The following is a 16,269-nucleotide window of genomic DNA, read 5'->3' as shown; positions in this document are numbered from 1 at the left end:
ACTAAACCCCAATCCATAAGACTTTCGTCCGCCCCTGAGTCAATGAGAGCACCATGAGTAACTACATTGTCTCTGATTTTTACCTGGATCCGGGTCAGGGTGCGAGGAGGAAAGTCAGAGGAAGAGATCCGGCTCACCAACGTACTCCTCTTCATTGGTGAGCCTCCTCTTTTACCGGACAAGCCGCTTGTGGGTGTCCGCGCTGCCCGCAGTAGAAACACAGACCTTCCTTGAATCGACGCTGACGTTCTGCCAGCGACAGCTTGGCGCGGCCCAACTGCATTGGCTCCTCCACGGAGCCAGGGGGCGCTGTTGTCCGGAACGCAGGTGGTGAGGGGTGACGGGGCCTCCAAGAAGAAGTAATATCCAGCGGCGAGCGTCTCCTCTGGAGAGGTGGATCAACCGCATCCTTGGATTTATTCCTTCTCCTCTCCGTCAAACGATTGTCTATACGTAAGGCCATGGATATGACAGAGTCCAAATCAGCGGGCAGATCGAGAGGCGCCAGCTGGTCTTGTAAAGAATCCGAGAGACCGCTGACGAAAGCGTCAAACAATGCAGCGGAGTTCCAGCCGCTGTCGGCTGCCTTAGTCCGGAACTCGATGGCGTAGTCAGCCACACTCCGCTGATGTTGTCGCAGCTTGATCAGAGCCCGAGCTGCTTCCCTGCCCGGCGTGGTTTGATCGAAGGTCTTCCTCATAGTGTCTATGAAGTTTTCCAGAGACCCGCAGATAGGCGAGCCTCGGGACCATTCTGCCGTGGCCCACGCTGCTGCTCGGCCGGAGAGATGAGAGATCATAAAAGCCACTTTGGAAATGTCCGTGGGAAAAGCAGCCGGTTGGTGGTGATAGTGTAACTCACACTGCACGATGAACGGCCGGCAGCCTTCTGAGTCCCCGGAGTACCTTTCGGGTGGAGCCAGACGCATGGAAGCACTGTGCGGCTCAGTAACCCGGTTGGGATCGAATCCGGTCACCGCTGGAACCGGAGGAGTCGTAGGAGGAGAAACAGCCTGCAGGTGAGTGAGCACACGCTGAACCTCTGCTGCCAGTAGATTAACTTGGGTCGTCAACGATGTTTGTAGTTCCCCCTGGCTGCTGGTTAGATCCTGCACTCCCTGCTGCATGGTGGCCATACGCTCCTCTTGTTGCCCAAGACGTTGGCCCTGAGAACGGATAGCGTTCTTAATCTGATCTGAGTCGGCTGAGTTCATTTTGAAGGTCAGTTCGTACTGTCAAGGGGAGAACACTGAGGCATGAACTCAATTGCACGACTCAAAACTCAGACTCAGATAGCGTTTCAAAATAAAGACTTTACTGGAATTTGCACAGTAATAAAACAAGGAAAACAAAACCACTCTTTCGAGGAAAACTATAATGCGATCTATAGCATAGGTCCGTGAAAGGTCCGTGAAAAGATCCGTGAGGTAAGCCGATACGTGGTCTTCGAGAGACAACGAACTGACAATTAACAGGAGGGAGCTAACACAATATATACACAGGTAAAGGGGACACAGTTGGAAACAATCAGGGCGGGGAAAATAATCAAGGACGCAGGAGACAGAAAAGGGGCGGGGAGCGTGGAGGCCTGAAATGAGAGGAAGAAATAATTAAGGGTATAGACATAAAGCACAAGACAAAAGGACATGACAACTCTAACATAAAGAATAAACTTTCACAATAAGTTTCTTGGACATGACACAGTACTTCCAGGAAATATCCCTACATCTTTATTGTGGGTAAATAGTCATATTCTTTCCACGAGTGTATCAACATGTTTTTTTACTTATTACAATGTGTATAAATCTTGTTTTCGGAGCTGGAAAGTATTGTCCCAGAAAAACCTGCAAGAAATTGTTTATTTTATGGCAGGAAGTGTATTTAAGAGCACATTTCAACAGAATGCAGCTCAAAGAGCTTGACACAAACACTTTAAAAGCATTGGGACGTAGTGCAAAAGGAACCATATATATTACACTTAATTTAAATACATTTTGGGAAATTAATTAAAAAGCCAGGAGAACACTCACTAAATCAATCCAAAATAGGACAAGACGGGTTAGAAATACAAGGATAAGATATAAATAGTTTTGTTAAAAAGCAATGGCAATTAAACAAGTCCTCCCCCTGGGTTTAAAAGAAAAGAGACTTCCAGCTAACCTGCAGTGTTCTGGTAGTGTGCTCCAGATATATGGAGCATAATACCTGAACGCTGCTTCTCCATGTTTAATTGTGACTGACTGACCAAAGTAAGGCCAGTGTAAAGATTACAAACGGCAGTGATGTGATCCACTCTCTTTTTAGTGAGGACTCGAGCAGCAGCGTCCTGAATCAGCTGCAGCTTTTGAGCAATTTTCTTTCTAAGACCTGCGATAAACAATTATTAGTAATCAAGTCTACTTCAGTTAAATGCATCGACCAGTATTTCCAAATCCTCATTTTGACTTTATACATTATTAAGATGGTAGGAGGCTGACTTTGTTTTTACCTTAATGTGGCTGTTAAAATGCAGGTCCAAGTCCATGACTACATCCAGGTGTCTGGCTTTTATTCATTATTTATAATATTACTGATTAAAACTGAGCGCTGTCTTTAGTTCATTACTTCTTGGCCTCAATAACTAATTATCTCGTTTTTATCTTTGTTAAATTGAAGAAAGCTCGTACGCATCAAATTATTGATTTGTGAATGCATTTACTCAGTGCTTGTAATTTAATCATCAGTTCATGTACAGTGGGAGAAAAAAAGTATTTAGTCAGCCACCAATTGTGCAAGTTCTCCCACTTAAAAAGATGAGGGGCCTGTAATTTTCATCCTAGGTATACCTCAACTATGAGAGATAAAATGAGAAAAAAAAATCCAGAAAATCACATTGTCTGATTTTTAAAGAATTTATTTGCAAATTACGGTGGAATATAAGTATTTGGTCAAAAACAAAAGTTCATCTCAATACTTTGTTATATACCCTTTGTTGGCAATGACAGAGGTCAAACGTTTTCTGTAAGTCTTCACAAGGTTTTCACACACTGTTGCTGGTATTTTGGCCCATTCCTCCATGCAGATCTCCTCTAGAGCAGTGATGTTTTGGGGCTGTCGCTGGGCAACACGGACTTTCAACTCCCTCCAAAGATTTTCTATGGGGTTGAGATCGGGAGACTGGCTAGGCCACTCCAGGACCTTGAAATGCTTCTTACGAAGCCACTCCTTCGTTGCCCGGGTGGTGTGTTTGGGATCATTGTCATGCTGAAAGACCCAGCCACGTTTCATCTTCAATGCCCTTGCTGATGGAAGGAGGTTGTCACTCAAAATCTCACGATACATGGCCCCATTCATTCTTTCCTTTACACGGATCAGTCGTCCTGGTCCCTTTGCATAAAAACAGCCCCAAAGCATGATGTTTCCACCCCCATGTTTCACAGTAGGTATGGTTTTCTTTGGATGCAACACAGCATTCTTTCTCCTCCAAACACGTCTAGTTGAGTTTTTACCAAAAATGTATAGTTGGTTTCATCTGACCATATAACATTCTCCCAATCCTCTTCTGGATCATCTAAAGGCTCTCTAGCAAACTTCAGATGGGCCTGGTCATGTACTGGCTTAAGCAGGGGGACACGTCTGGCACTGCAGGATTTGAGTCCCTGGCGGCGTATTGTGTTACTGATCGTAGCCTTTGTTACTTTGGTCCCAGCTCTCTGCAGGTCATTGACTAGGTCCCCCCGTGTGGTTCTGGGATTTTTGCTCACCGTTCTTGTGAATATTTTGACCCCACGGGGTGAGATCTTGCGTGGAGCCCCAGATCGAGGGAGATTATCAGTGGTCTTGTATGTCTTCCATTTTCTAATAATTGCTCCCACAGTTGATTTATTCACACCAAGCCTATTACCTTTTTTTTTTTACCTTTTGCAGATTCAGTCTTCCCAGCCTGGTGCAGGTCTACAATTTTGTTTCTGGTGTCCTTTGACAGCTCTTTGGTCTTGGCCATAGTGGAGTTTGGAGTGTGACTGTTTGAGGTTGTGGACAGGTGTCTTTTATACTGATACCGAGTTCAAACAGGTGCCATTAATACAGTTAACAAGTGGAGGACAGAGGAGGCTCTTAAAGAAGAAGTTACAGGTCTGTGAGAGCCAGAAATCTTGTTTGTTTGTAGGTTACCAAATACTTATTTTACCGAGGAATTTACTAATTAATTAATAAAAAATCCTACAATGTGATTTCCTGGATTCTTTCCCCCCATTCTGTCTCTCATAGCTGAAGTGTACCTAGGATGAAAATGACAGGCCTCTCATCTTTTTAAGTGGGAGAACTTGCACAATTGGTGGATGACTAAATACTTTTTTCCCCACTGTATATTAACACATCATGTTTAGTTATTGTTTAAACTGTTTGAAAGATGGGTTTATTTTGGAGGCTGCTGTTTGTGTTAATGAATTTCCTTTATATTTACAGAACCAGCATTGTTACCACTCCAGACCACTAGATGGCAGTACCAGGAATGTCAGTTGCCTGCCACCAGCAGCAAACAAAGAAAGAGGAAGTGTTTGAAATGTGAGTTGTGGAGGGGGGGGAGGGTCAGGGGAGGGGAGGAGGGAGACACATGTGTTTTTTGCATTTTCTCTAAATTATAACCGTGAATAGAACAACTTTTCAATACATTATTATATATTCTCGATTTATCTAAACTTACTGGTTGATGTTTTCTCAATTGTTGGAGTAAAATTGATACAACTAGTGATTTTTAGTTGTCTTTCGATGTTGAAATGCAGCAATGCATCATGGGATATATATCCCTGATGTAGCCAAGTTAAATGTAAAGATCTTTGTCATCTTACGTACAAAAGACAGTATTATGTGTTAAATTCCCTGTAGATAATCCTCCCCTTTTTATATGTCTTAGTTTTTGGTAGTCTTTATCTCTGCAGCACCTTCATTCAGTGTATCATGTGTGTGAATGAGCTGCCTGTCTCCGATGTGTACAACTCATACTTACCTGGCAAGGGAGATACCATGATCAAGAAGGTGGTTCACCCAGGGCGAGGCTTGGCCATTGCACACCGGTTGAGCTGACCTCTGCGAATTCCTCAAATGTGGGAATCTCGATTGCATAATTTGTGGTAGTGGGGGACTGCGTTCGCGCTCTCCCCTGATAACTTGTAAAATGACAAAAATATTCTTAAAAGTCTGCAACACATTTGGAGAATCAATGTAACTGTAAGAGGGTTGTGAGTTTTACTAAATCGAAGTTGACGTGTCACTGAAAGTGGGAATCCAAATTTGAAAAAAATCTGCTACTATTTAAAAGACTTGGGAAGTTCAGTTATAATGTTATTAATATTCACTCACACATATATCATTTAAATAAAATGTGATTTTAAATTCTAGGGGCGAGATCATGCTCTTGTACAAAACATTTTCAAAAATATTTTTAAATATAAAGCTGCAGAAAAATACCCGGGACATTTTGGCTCCTACTCCTGAGGGCTTGTCTATGAAGGTAGATATGGTACAAAATGCGAGAGCGTGTAAAACCTGATGTGAGCACGTCTGAGCTTGTGTGCATACATTTACTCTTGTATAAAATATCCACGTATCTCTGAACCAAATTTGAAGTCACAGAAGAAAAACAAAACAAATTGTAGCTTGTAGAAAAAAATGAACTTGGTGATGAAATGTTCACTTGCAGAAAAATATATATTTTTAAAATATATTTTCCATTACAACTGCAACTTGGTTATTACAACCTCTCAAATCAGTCATTAAAACTTCACGAATCTGCTCTGTGGCAGTATAAATCGACGAATCTGCGGCCTTGACTTTTGCTACACTTCTTGCGATGAATGTGTCGCTAAAGTTATTTTCACCTGTAGATGTGGGGGGAGGGAGGGGGGTTGGAGCAAAGGGGCGGAGCTATCAGAACGACGAGGCGCAAGCTCGGGTCAGTCACACAAGTGACTACTGTTGCCCCTTTCACACGCAGCTCCCGTTCTAGCTCTGTGCTTCGCTCACAGCCAACCAATAAGCCACCCTGCATGTACCAAGAACCTTTCAAACAACCTTGAGAAGATACATTTTTCTATTTATCTGGGGTTCGCATCAGGAGTATTTAAAAAGAGAGATAATGTATAAACCATTAGAAAAGGATGGAGAGCAGTTCCAGAGCTGGCGGTTAAACTGGAAGCCCTGTTTTTAACACCGATTCCAAATGCTGTGTTATCTGAAAAGAAAAATAGCCTCTGGACACACTTTGCTAAAAAAGTTTATTTCTGGTATAGGAAAAAGAGCCCCTCTGAACATCCCCCATGCAGAGACTAGGCCAGCATTGTATGGCAGAGCTGTGACCCTCTTTAAGAGAGCCGTCTTAAGGCCCTGACACACCAAGCAGGCACCAGAGAACTCGCCGACGCCGACTGTTGCGTCGCCATGTTCTCCTGCGTCTTGGCCATGTGTCGCACTGGAACACACCAAACAGACTGCGTGATTTAAACAAACAACAAATGGCGTGTGCGTTCCATTTTCACTCTCGTCCATCAAAAACATGTTTTGTGCGGTACTGGAGTGTTGCTTGTGGAAGACATTCTCAAGCAACCATTTCGCTTCTCATGCACTGATTCGCTAGCTGAACAGCCAATCAGTGATTTCGTTGTCCGACTGTCTGTGGCCGACGCACGGCCGATTCAACATGTTGAATCGGCCATGCGTCGGCCATGAAAGGCCAAATAAGGCGTGTCACGGCCGACGGTGCGGGAAACACCAAATTGAGTTTGGGCGACAGGGCACGCTTCGTCGTCCGACTAATGAAAACGGCCGATTTCATGCACTGATTCGCTAGCTGAACAGCCAATCAGTGATTTCTTTGTCCGACTCCGACGCATGGCCAATTCAACAAGTTGAATCGGCCGTGCTTCGGCCATGAAAGGCCAAATAAGGCGTGTCACGGCCGACGGTGCGGGACACACCAAATTCAGTTTAGGCGACAGGGCACGCTTCGTCGTCCAACTAACAAAAACGGCCGATTTCGGCCTGGTGTGTCAGGGCCTTTAGACAAATCTTCTGTAGGCTTTTTGAACAGAAGTTGTGTTGAAAAAAGCCTCTCACCTCTGACTACAAGCCTAACACCAATAGGCACATTACCAGAAAAAAAAATGCCTGCAGGTATGGAAAAATGTAAACTCGCCATTCCTTTTTAACGCCCATAAGGATTTGGCATTGAAAACAAGACAAAGTTGTCTCCCTACGAAAGCTTTCCTGTACGAGGTCGAGTCTACGGTAGTGCAAAGTCTACAGTCACTGTAGACAGTTAAGCCTTCTGATTCGACAAATGTCTACAGTCATTTCCATCCGATTGGAAGTCTACAGTCGTGCTGTCCAATGGAGACTGTAGACATTTGGCAAATCGGAAAGCTTAAATGCCTACAGTCACTGTACTCTCATGTGATTGGAAGTCTACAGTCGTACTGTCCAATGGAGTGTTTGGAGTGGGCGGGCTGTCCGATATTAAAATCTAATCTCCATCGAGTTTAGAGAAACAGCAATCGATTAACAATTAGCCATTTTTCTTAGAGAATGTGTCTATTATTACTGCCGGACAGTATTTATTCTTGTGTTTTTCACTGTCAACAACTGAGTTTTCACCCCACCGCTTCATCGCTCGTTTGCTGCGAATATTACTAGCCGGGGGCGGCGGGTACTGTAGGCTAGGGAAGGCTAAGCCTTCCCAGATATTTGTGTCACTGCATCCTGGTCAAATAAAAAATAGAATGTTTGTGTCTTTGACATTAGCGCTGCTATGCAGCCACCTGTGCCAGCCCTGTACTACGAAGCCAGTTCAACAGACCCTGGATATGTTATCTTAACTAACACTAACAAACGAAATCTCGCTATGGGGTCCTACGACGCTGGTTATCAACTCTGTAAATCAAGCCAGGGTTTCTCTCTCCAGCTGAGAGCGCGTTCACGTGAAAGGGGCGGGGATAGCTACATTTGACCAATCACAAACGGGGACAAGTGTACTGACAGCGCAGCGTCATACTTCATTAATGAAGTATGACGTAATGTTAGACAAATAATATTAGACAAATATGAACTTTAAACATCCATGACTTAAACATATAATCCAAGATAAAAGCCACATACCTGCAAGGTGAATACAGAACAACTGGTTAAAAGATAAATAAACTACAGAGTGTTTGAATGCATACAACAATTTTAGGATATCACACGAGTGGATCTGACTTTAATTACATTTGAGTCAACTTAATGTGTTGCTTAAAATAATACTTCTGCATACAGTATATGTGACAATGTAAGTGTTGCACGGCCAGATACGGCTCGAGAAGCTGACTCAGATAAGGAAGTATTGTGATATTATATGATCGATGATGTGATTGATGATGTGATATTAATGATAAGTGCGACACGTCGGCGTCTTCTCTGCATTGGCTACGGCAGTTTAAACTGTATTTCCTTTATCCTGTAATATGACTTGATAGATTTAAACTCCGCACACTGAGTTCTGATTGGTCAGCAGGCGGTGCTTTCACTGAGTTGATGTCTTTTCTATAGACGCCAGAGGCAATTTTTTTTTATTTAGCCTTCCCAAACCTGAGCCTCACGCGAAGACTTGGGTTGACAGATAGGTTATGTTTTGTACTTGTCTTTTTCTGTTTGAAAACATATTTAAAGTATACTTTACACCAGTGGTTCTCAACTGGTGGGTCGCAGACCCGTAGATGTGTGAGTGAAAAAAATATATTTCCTTTTTTTGGTGGGGGGAAGTCAAACTTTTATTTTGAAGGCCCGATTTTCTAACGCTGTGCATTCAGTAGGCGTTGGACCGGAAGACCATAAACGTTTTTGAAAACTCCTGTCACGTAGTGATCATCTTCTCAATAAAACATCTTTGCTGATATTTTTTCGAGTCTTCAGGCCAATCAGAATCAAAATTGTTGCCGGAAGTCCCCACGGAGAATAACTTTGCGGTATAACTATTCTTTAAACATCCATGGGTACAACTTCAGATAAAAATGAACACAATGAAATATGACCCCGAGTTTGATGATTGACAGGTCAAAGAACAATGGGAGCTATCTACCCTTACCCACAATTTAAAGTAATTCACACAGACTATCTCCTCTTTGCTCTTGTCTTTGTGTGGAGCAGCAAGTTCAGCTGTCAGAACAAAGTGAAAAACAAACAATGGCATAAAATAATATTAATATGTCGGGTAGTAGTAGTGTCAATACTTTATTCCACCGTTTTAATGCCTGACACAGTGCTAACATAAGCATTTCCCAATTTGGGATAGTTAAAGTATCTATCTGGTATAAAGCAATGTTAGGGTATCTATTACCTCTTGCAAACTAACATTTTTTGGTATACAAGATATGTATGTTGATTTTGATTACAGTGCGAAGCAGAGATGGCGACACCTGTTGTCCTCCGCATTGTGAATCCCAAAGCTGGGGATCGCCAACAGGCTGTTGTGGTGCCTACCAAAGAGGCCCGTTTGTACAGGGAGAAGAAAAAGGCTTTTCCACCAACTCCGGTGGAGCTGCTCAGCAAGGCCACTGCCATGGCCAAAGTGGAGAATCTCCTTCGAGCCAAAGGGACACATAAGCCCTCACGCCAGCAGTGCCTGGGAAAGCTGGGCTTGCCTTTTGGCCAATATATCCACACAACCTTTCACTGGCTAGTGGAGAATGACGTGGGCTACATAATATTGTAAGTTTAATACAATTGTTTGCTAAGCGTTTATGGCTATTATAAAAGTGTAGTATTCATCTTTACAAAGTTCCTTTTCTCCTCATCACAATTGCAGTGCTTTTATGACGATGACACAACATTTCTGTTTATTATTGCAGTCTCCTCGATAGGCACAAGGCAGAAGTGGAAGACCCACACCGGAAGGGAGAAGTGGGGAACCGGTGGGTCAAAGGCCTTCTGGCCGAATATGCCGAGAGCTTCCCTCAAGTCTCCTCTATCCTCAAGGCCAATGTGGACAGGTGGATATACGGCCAAAAGGGCTTTGAGAACAGCACCTTTGCAGAGATGTGGGAACTCTATCGGCAATTCAAAACCCAAAAGGACAGCAGCGGTGTCCAGAGGGAAAGGGTAGCCGCCGCACATAGGTCTGTGAGGAAGTGGTTGTGCCTACCAGTGACAGACATTACCAGCGTGCAGTTAAAGAGGTTCCGCACGTACATAATGGACAAGTACAGTAGTGCTGAACAAGTAAGTGTTTTTACTTGATTATTCCTGTGTTATCACACAGGAAGAGTTGAAAATCATGGTCACATCATACTGTCATATCAATATTTTGGTCATTAAAAACTGGCATCAAATTAGGATAACATTACATTTGTGTTCACTAACCTCAGACGAGCACGCTGGACTCATCCTCGTGGCCTGGGGATGATGCCGAGCTGGTAGCTGCGAGCCAGGCTGTGGAAGAAGGCAAGTGAGACACAGTTAATATATGAAGGAAAACATTTTCAAAAATAATAATCCTAATTCAAATTTGCTTTGTTTGGTACATTTTTAGATATGATCAAGAAAAGGCCCAAAGCAACTGCTCACCAACCTGTAGGCACTGCTGTCAATGCTCTCCTTCCTGGTATAACTGCCCGGCCTGCTTCTGCTGCCGCCCGGCCTGCTGTTGCCGCCGCTGCAGCTGCCGCCGCCGCCCCCGCTGCTGCTACCGCCGCCCGGCCTGCTCCAAAAAAGCATATTTCTGGGCATAATACCTCTGCTGGCCATCACAAAAAAACAGAGGTCACTCGGCCTGATTTTGCGACTGCTGCTGTCCGGCCTGCTCCTGCTGCTGTGAAGGCAAAAAAGCAAAATCAAGGCACAAAATGCCGGAAGTCACTCCTGTGCAGCCTACAGTCCCTGCGGAGCCAGATATGTCCCCTTGGACATCCACGGCTGATGGTGACCTTCCGATGGCATCTCACCCGAGTGACGCAATTGTAAAGATAGTTTTATTAGTGGAAAATTGCTTAATTACTGCATTGAATAATGTTATACCGTAACTTCTTACCCTATAAGTCTCTAATGTATTCCACGTTATGCGTGTTACAGGTGGATCTAGAGGGCTGGGTGCGTTTGTGGGAGAACGGCGGTGGCATCCCATCTGCCGACATATCCTGGCTTAAAGAGGACCCAGAGAGAGGGCTGTTTACCCCCATTTAGTCGTACACGAACAACAGAGGTCAGATAACGAGGAGACGGGTTCTATCCCCCGGAACCTCCTGGCTTTGTCGGGGGCGGTCTGCCTACTCCGCAACTCTTTTTTAGGAGCCGGGTGTTTGTGTGGCGCCCCGTTGGAGTGTGGAGGTACTCACTCAAGTGTCCGCGGGGACATTCGAGGCTCCACCTGCAGAGGCGGACAATGTGCAGGATTACCGGAGCCAGATCCTCTCCACTTTTGGCACCGTGATGAAAATGGATTCCACCAAGAAAGTATGTAAATCAAAACATCGTTCTTTACCGTATGATACAAATCACATCAAATTATCACACAAATGATGATGTTACATATAATTACAATCTACCACATTGTGCTTCCTTTAAATAATAATAATAATAATAATTCATTTATTTTAAATACATTTCAGGTGGTGAAGAAGCTGTCTGGGCAGTGACGTGGCTCGGCCGAGTGGTTTACCAGCATCAGGAACGAGTGCTCCCAGATTTATTTTGTGCTGACTTGTGAGGAGTCTGCACAGAAGCTGCACCCCATGTGCCCTGGGGTCATGGAAAGGTTCCGGCTGGCCAATCAACCGGTCCCTAAGATCCTGTACATTGACCGCGGGTGTTGTCGTGCTCAGGGCCCTACATCTGCCGAGATAATGTTCCAGGAGTGGTTCGACGGTGGTATGGTTGTGCGTCTGGACATCTTTCACTGGATCCACCGGTTTGACGCAGCCGTACACTCGGAGCTCAGGAAACGTTCCGGCTCATCCACCTGGCCATCGAGGAGCTGAAGGGCTGGGCTGGACTAGAGTGGAGTGAGCCTCTTTAAAACATCTGGTATGATCTCATACAAAAACATTATTTCAGCTTCAATACAGATGATGTAGCATATAAAGTGAGAATAACAAACTATTTGTATATGTGCCTTTACAGGAAAAATTGATGAGATGTGGGTAGGGCAGCAGAGACACCTGGAGCGCATCCAGGATCCACCAGGGACGAATATGTATAGGGTGGCCTGCACCACAACCATCAACAGTGTGGAACTGCCCTACTACAAAACTCTGCGTGGAAGCAAAAGCCTGGCAGGATTCCACAAGTCTCTGCCTGACATGATCCCAGGTACACAAGTGTAGCCGCTTTCATTAATAATAACAATAATATACACGTCTAATAATAAAAAGCAATTTCAAAAAGCGTAGGAACAGGAAAGCAGTTGGAATTAAAAGCAAATTAATCCTCTTGAAATAGAACATGTCAAATAGGAGAACATTAATAATTTCAATTGGCCTATGCATACAAATATGGTACGCTTCAAAATTGGTCTACGTGTTATTCCAGGTTGCAGATAAGCATTTCCCAAGCTCAGTAATAACCAAAATATCTAAGCTGATCTGTAGATGTCACATGTTGCCTGCCCATCTCTTTTCTTTTTGGTTGCATCTAATGATGGATTTGGTGTAAACAATAAAACACTAACATTTACACAACAATGAAAGCTTTCCGTTACTCTGCCGCCCTCCTCTTCTCAGGTCCCCATTGTGCAGCACGGCCATATCAGGTTTACCTGATAAGTGCCATCGCAAGGTGGAACTGCGACAGGAGCTCCGACGCAGTGTTTGGTGGCAAGGGACGGCGTCACAGGACCTACTCGGCGCCTCTCATCCACCGCCTCAACACCCGCTGTCAGCATCTGTTTGGAGAGACTGTAGAGGAGAATTTCCGGGCCCCCGATGAGGTGGATTCCAAAGAGCTGCTGGGGTTGGAGTACCTCTTCAGCCAGAGCACTGGTGAATCAGAATCTGGACCCTTCTCACTGGAGGACATCATCCACGATGGCCCCGGTCCAGACGAGGAGGTGGTTCAGCCTGGGCAGCCAACTCCAGATCCAGAGGCAGACGAGGCGTACCAGAGCGACGGGGAGTCGCATTGCGAGGGAGACAATGTGCTGGATGCCATCCTGCCCCACATCACACTCTTCAGGCGAAACCTCCACTGTCGACCTGCTCGCTTTTGTAAGTTACTTGGTGTCTTCTAGAATGAAATTTAAAATGCACTGTATCAGTGGTCAATGTATCCATTTCAACTTACCACATTTTCTATGTCATTTCTTTAACAGGAGGATGCATGCAGTCAAAACCCTCTTCCCGGCTTCCAGCAGTTGGAGAGGTTCGGCTCACTGCTGGTGGAGATAGGTCTCGTAGATGACAAGTTGTCCCTTGTCACCAAGCAGAGGAACGCGATCCTGGCTGCCTGGAATAAAGTGGAGGACCGGGACAAACAGCAACAGAAGTTCAACCAGCTGTACAGAACACACTGGGGCAACACCCTGTACTGCTGCACAAACAGCACAACCTCGTTGATGCTGCTGTGATACAGCGCGTGAAGATGGGCATTCGTTCTGCACCAGCATAACAGGACATTAGTGCAATGAACAACAGGCTCATGTACACGCTGATGAAACTGCTGTGGTTGAAGTCACCACAGGGTTCTCGCACAAGCCCAGAGAAGACCACCATCTTGAAGGCGTACGAGAGGATCCAGCACCGGGTTTTAGTGGACGTCTTATCTAAAGCAAAGATCAACATTAAGACGGTGCGTGACTTCATCCACGCTCAACGCCTCCTCAACCTGCGTGCAACCAACCAGCCAGCGATGCTCTCCAAGACCACTTCCGTTTCCTCTGCCCACTTGCCTCCAGCGCCACACCAGTCAGCAGTCCTCCCTCCACCAGACAGGGAACAAGTCGTTGAAGGGAAGGAGGGACATGATCGCGCCTCTCTCACACCCTCAGACATCACCGCCACCTGTGTCACTGCCAGGGCCACCAGCCCCCAGACCTCCCCCTCTCCATCCACAGCAACCCGGGCAATTGCTGGCCCCTCCATGAGGCCCATCGTGCCTGCCATTGCTGGACGTCCCATACTGCCTGCCACCAGTACCATCACCAGAGCTGTGCCCTCCCTTTTCCCTGGCCCCATCCTGCCTGCCAGTCAGCCAACCCCAGCCATTGCTGGCCCCTCCTCAATACCCTTACTGCCTGCCATTCAGGCAACCCCGTCTGCTGATGTGTCTGACCTGGGCAAGGTCTACGCTATACAAGCGCAAGGGGATGGACGAGCCCTCGGGAGTAGGAGCCAAAGTGTCCCGGGTTCAAAAGCTGCCGACGTGCACGTGCTGTGGCCAACCCACCCAGGGGCACAACAAGTACAGGCGCTAAGTCTTCTGCCCTGTGAAGAGGATGTCTCCATCAAAGGGTCTGGAGAACACAGTCTACAACAGTTACCAACATTTTACAGCTGTTGTTGACGAGTTGGAGCTGTTGCTATGTAAATATTGTAAATAGTCATTTAAATGTTTTTCAACTTGCTGTGTTATCATTTTTATTTTTCATGTTGAGTTTTATATTTATTATGTATATTGTAAATGTATGTCATTCATGTAAATAGTTTTATGTACATTACACGCTTTTATCCAAAGCGACTTACATACTCAATCCTGTGGGCAATCCCCACAGGAGCAATTTGGGGTGAAGTTTATTTTTCATGTCGACTTTTATATTTGATGTATATTGTAAATAGTTTTCATTCATATGTACGTCATTAATGTAAAAAGTGTAAATACTTTTTATTTACATTGCATGTTACTACTTGTTAGACGCTTTTATCCAAAGCGACGTACATACTCAATACCGTGGGGGTTGCCCAGGGGCACAACGACATGCTGACTGCAGTGGGGTTTGAACCTGTGCTCCCCTGATCCAAACACCAACGCACTGCGCCACAGCCTCCCTGTGCATAATTGTACATCTGATTTGTATCCACTTCAGCTTTTTGACCTGTGTTTACCTTAGTTTATGTTGCTGCTGTTGCCATCCTTTATACTGAATCAATGAAGGTGAATGGTTGCTCAGAAAAACTCCTAAAGAATCCAACTGGGTTCAATAGCTGGATCATTCCTGGTCTTCTTCTGCAGTGGAGTGACATCTCGTTGTCGTTGACTTGCATAACAACGAATGTTAGTTTACAAGAAGTCATTGTTACGACCCTGGGTCGTAAGGTCATTTGTGTTTGCATTTTTCCCTCCGTGTGTGTGTGTGTGTGTGTGTGTGTGTGTGTGTGTGTGTGTGAGCAGGTGGTGCCCGTTAGCTGATTAGCTACCTTCAACCTGCTGATTGGTCCACCTGAAGAAGAAGGGAGCATTTAAGCTGCAGCCATGCAGATCCTCGGTCGCTCTCTCCGACTAGACTTCTCCTACTCCCAACACAACTTTGCGATGTCTGTCCTTTTATGCTGAGTGCTTAGTTATACTGTATGCCGGTCATTCTCTTGTGTTGTGAGACTGTGTTAGAAAAGCGACTAAACCTGTCTGTGTAGACAGACTTCATGTTTTTCTTAGGAGTGCAAAACCCTTTTCTTTTGGAATATTCGTTTTCTCCTGTTTTTGCATTAGAGTAGGTAAGATTTTTGTACATTTATTTTTCTAATTTGTTAGGTAAGATTTTTGTGTTAAAAGGTTTTCTTTGTTTTGTGGTTTTGCTACTCCTGTGTGTAATTTAATTTTGGGTAATTAAATTTACCAAACGCTTTCTCTGTTTTGGCGTCCATGTTCTTGGGAGTGGGAAAAGTGGGCAGAGTGCATTTTATGCTGCGCCTAGGTTCCCCTAGGTCTGGGCGTAACAGTCATTGATACCCTAACATTCAATTCATATTAGCTGATAACAAATAAATCCTGGGATCTACAAAAGTGAATGTGTTCCATGCATCTGATTTGTATCCACTTGAGCTTTTTTACCTGTGAATGTATGGTAATGATAAACGTTATGTATATAAGAAATTCCAAAGCAAGGCTGATAAAGACAGCCATTGTGTGTGTGTGTGTGTGTGTGTGTGTGTGTGTGTGTGTGTGTGTGTGTGTGTGTGTGTGTGTGTGTGTGTAAAAAGTAAACTGTTGATTATCTATTCCAACTGCCATCAGATAATTAATATAAGTTCAAAAAATAAATATTAAAATGCTTCAAATTGTTAAATTGAACACTAAGCTATTGTGATTACAATGAGCAGTTGATAATTTGGACTCA

General features: G+C 44.7%; 1 protein-coding gene across 13 annotated transcripts in view; it reads left to right on the top strand.

The window, feature by feature from the left end:
* The window catches only part of LOC307014503 (uncharacterized protein), a 147,448-nt gene extending 131,671 nt beyond the window's left edge, over positions 1-15,777 (top strand). For 11 of the 13 annotated variants that reach the window (XM_079642460.1, XM_079642461.1, XM_079642462.1 and 8 more), the window contains 7 exons: positions 4,446-4,544; positions 9,403-9,716; positions 9,857-10,226; positions 10,373-10,448; positions 10,537-10,963; positions 11,076-11,456; positions 11,612-12,027. In XM_079642460.1, coding sequence (XP_079498586.1) covers positions 9,415-9,716; positions 9,857-10,226; positions 10,373-10,448; positions 10,537-10,963; positions 11,076-11,085 — 1,185 coding nt within the window. In that variant the 5' untranslated portion in view covers positions 4,446-4,544; positions 9,403-9,414 and the 3' untranslated portion in view covers positions 11,086-11,456; positions 11,612-12,027. Of the gene's footprint in view, positions 1-4,445; positions 4,545-9,402; positions 9,717-9,856; positions 10,227-10,372; positions 10,449-10,536; positions 10,964-11,075; positions 11,457-11,611; positions 12,028-12,122; positions 12,312-12,721; positions 13,205-13,308 lie in introns of those variants that run through there. The other 2 variants (XM_079642454.1, XM_079642453.1) reach the window with 2 other exon arrangements.
* The last annotated feature ends 492 nt before the right edge of the window (positions 15,778-16,269 follow it).

Source organism: Notothenia rossii (assembly GCF_949606895.1).
Source record: "Notothenia rossii genome assembly, chromosome: 8".
Lineage (NCBI taxonomy): Eukaryota > Metazoa > Chordata > Actinopteri > Perciformes > Nototheniidae > Notothenia > Notothenia rossii.
The sequence above is the reverse complement of the archived record's forward strand: the minus strand, read 5'-3'. Positions and strand labels throughout refer to the sequence as shown.